Consider the following 1403-nt stretch of genomic DNA (forward strand, 5'->3'; position numbering starts at 1 on the left):
TGGAATGGTGCCCCTCCTCTCAGCCTGAGATTCAAAGCAATGGTTTCTCCTGGGCTGATCTCGTAGCTTCCCAAGGTTCTGTTGTCCTGGAGAGACCACCTGCCACTGACTAAATGTTGGATCTGGCCAGGATAGCCAGTCAAAGCACAGATTTGCTGCTTTAACAGCGAAACATAACTATCTCCACTTACCCAGATTAAGATAGATTTCTTTTCAGGGGTTTTAATGAAAATCTGGAAACGATTATTGGTTACCTGATGTCTGCTGTTTATCTGAGCTCTGCCTGAACCGGTGTCTGTGCTGGTTGCCAGATGGTCCAGCTGTGTGTGTTCTTCCAGGCCGTGCCTCTTATTGGGTCGATCTGCCTTCAGGGAAATGAGCCCTCCACTCATTTGATGCCTGATCCACCCGATCTGGTTCCTTGGTTCTGAGTAGACTTTTAACTTGCTCCGATCTGTTAGATCCGACCTGGATCTGTGAAGTTTGGGCCAAGCATTTTAGAGGAGGGTTGGATCTACTGCATGCAGTCCCCCATCATTACATGCAAGGAATGGCCATGAAGCGAATGGCCTGAAGAACGGCCTACTGGCTAGATCTGCATAGATCTGCCCAAGCCCTAACGTTTCTCCTCCCCCGAGTAGGATTCTGAGCGTCCTGGCGCTGAAATGAGTAAACGCATGCCTGCAGAATGTACATAGCCTTGCCACACGGAAGCAGACATCGATGCCATTAAGAGAATCCTCACCGCCACAATCTGTATTCAAGGTCTCCAGAATACTGCGCAAGACAAAGACCTCGCAGGGCAGACTGAGAGGGCCCATGAATTCGAAACCATATTCCTTCTCCGCGTCCTCTAGCAAAAAACGAAACAGAGGGTAGTTAAACGGTTCCGTCTTTATCACGAATCTGGTATGGGCCTGCCCGACGAAGACTGTGAAAAAACCTCGAGAAGCCATGTCGCTCGGTCTCTGCACCAGGTCTAGGGGTTAGTTGTTTGAAGAAGCACTCAAAAACCTGTGTTCCTGTTTTTTATAACAAGTTAGCTTGCCAATTGCAGTGATGGAAACAACCACATTGCTAACTGCCAATACAGTAATGGAAACAGGTACATTGATAACTCTTGGTTTGCTCAACCTGCTCCAAAAGATCATCCATGGTGCTCATGTCAAACCATGCTCTAACTCCCCATATCTCTGGGACTACAATAGATGGCCAAGTGTCTGATTTCATCCAATTTCACCCCTTTGTTTCTAGCCATTTCTTTGATTGACAAGCGTACCTCATAAATAATTCAAAAAGTCAATTATATTACATCATGGTCCATTGCACAAAGCTTTAATGCTGTCATTAATTCATCATTTTTGTCATCTTTGGACGCAGAAAATAGGAATCATAAAAAGTAC

General features: G+C 46.0%; 1 protein-coding gene across 1 annotated transcript; it reads right to left on the reverse strand.

Moving 5' to 3' along the window:
• Positions 1 to 497: 497 nt before the first annotated feature.
• On the reverse strand, positions 498 to 956 carry LOC149187612 (auxin-responsive protein SAUR40-like). Its single transcript, XM_089409708.1, has one exon. It carries the CDS (start codon positions 954 to 956, stop codon positions 498 to 500), a length of 459 nt encoding a protein of 152 aa, XP_089265834.1.
• Between the last annotated feature and the right edge of the window lie 447 nt (positions 957 to 1403).

This window comes from Pinus tabuliformis, chromosome 3_1, assembly GCF_031772625.1.
Source record: "Pinus tabuliformis cultivar Carrire ecotype Pingquan chromosome 3_1, CPIR1, whole genome shotgun sequence".
Lineage (NCBI taxonomy): Eukaryota > Viridiplantae > Streptophyta > Pinopsida > Pinales > Pinaceae > Pinus > Pinus tabuliformis.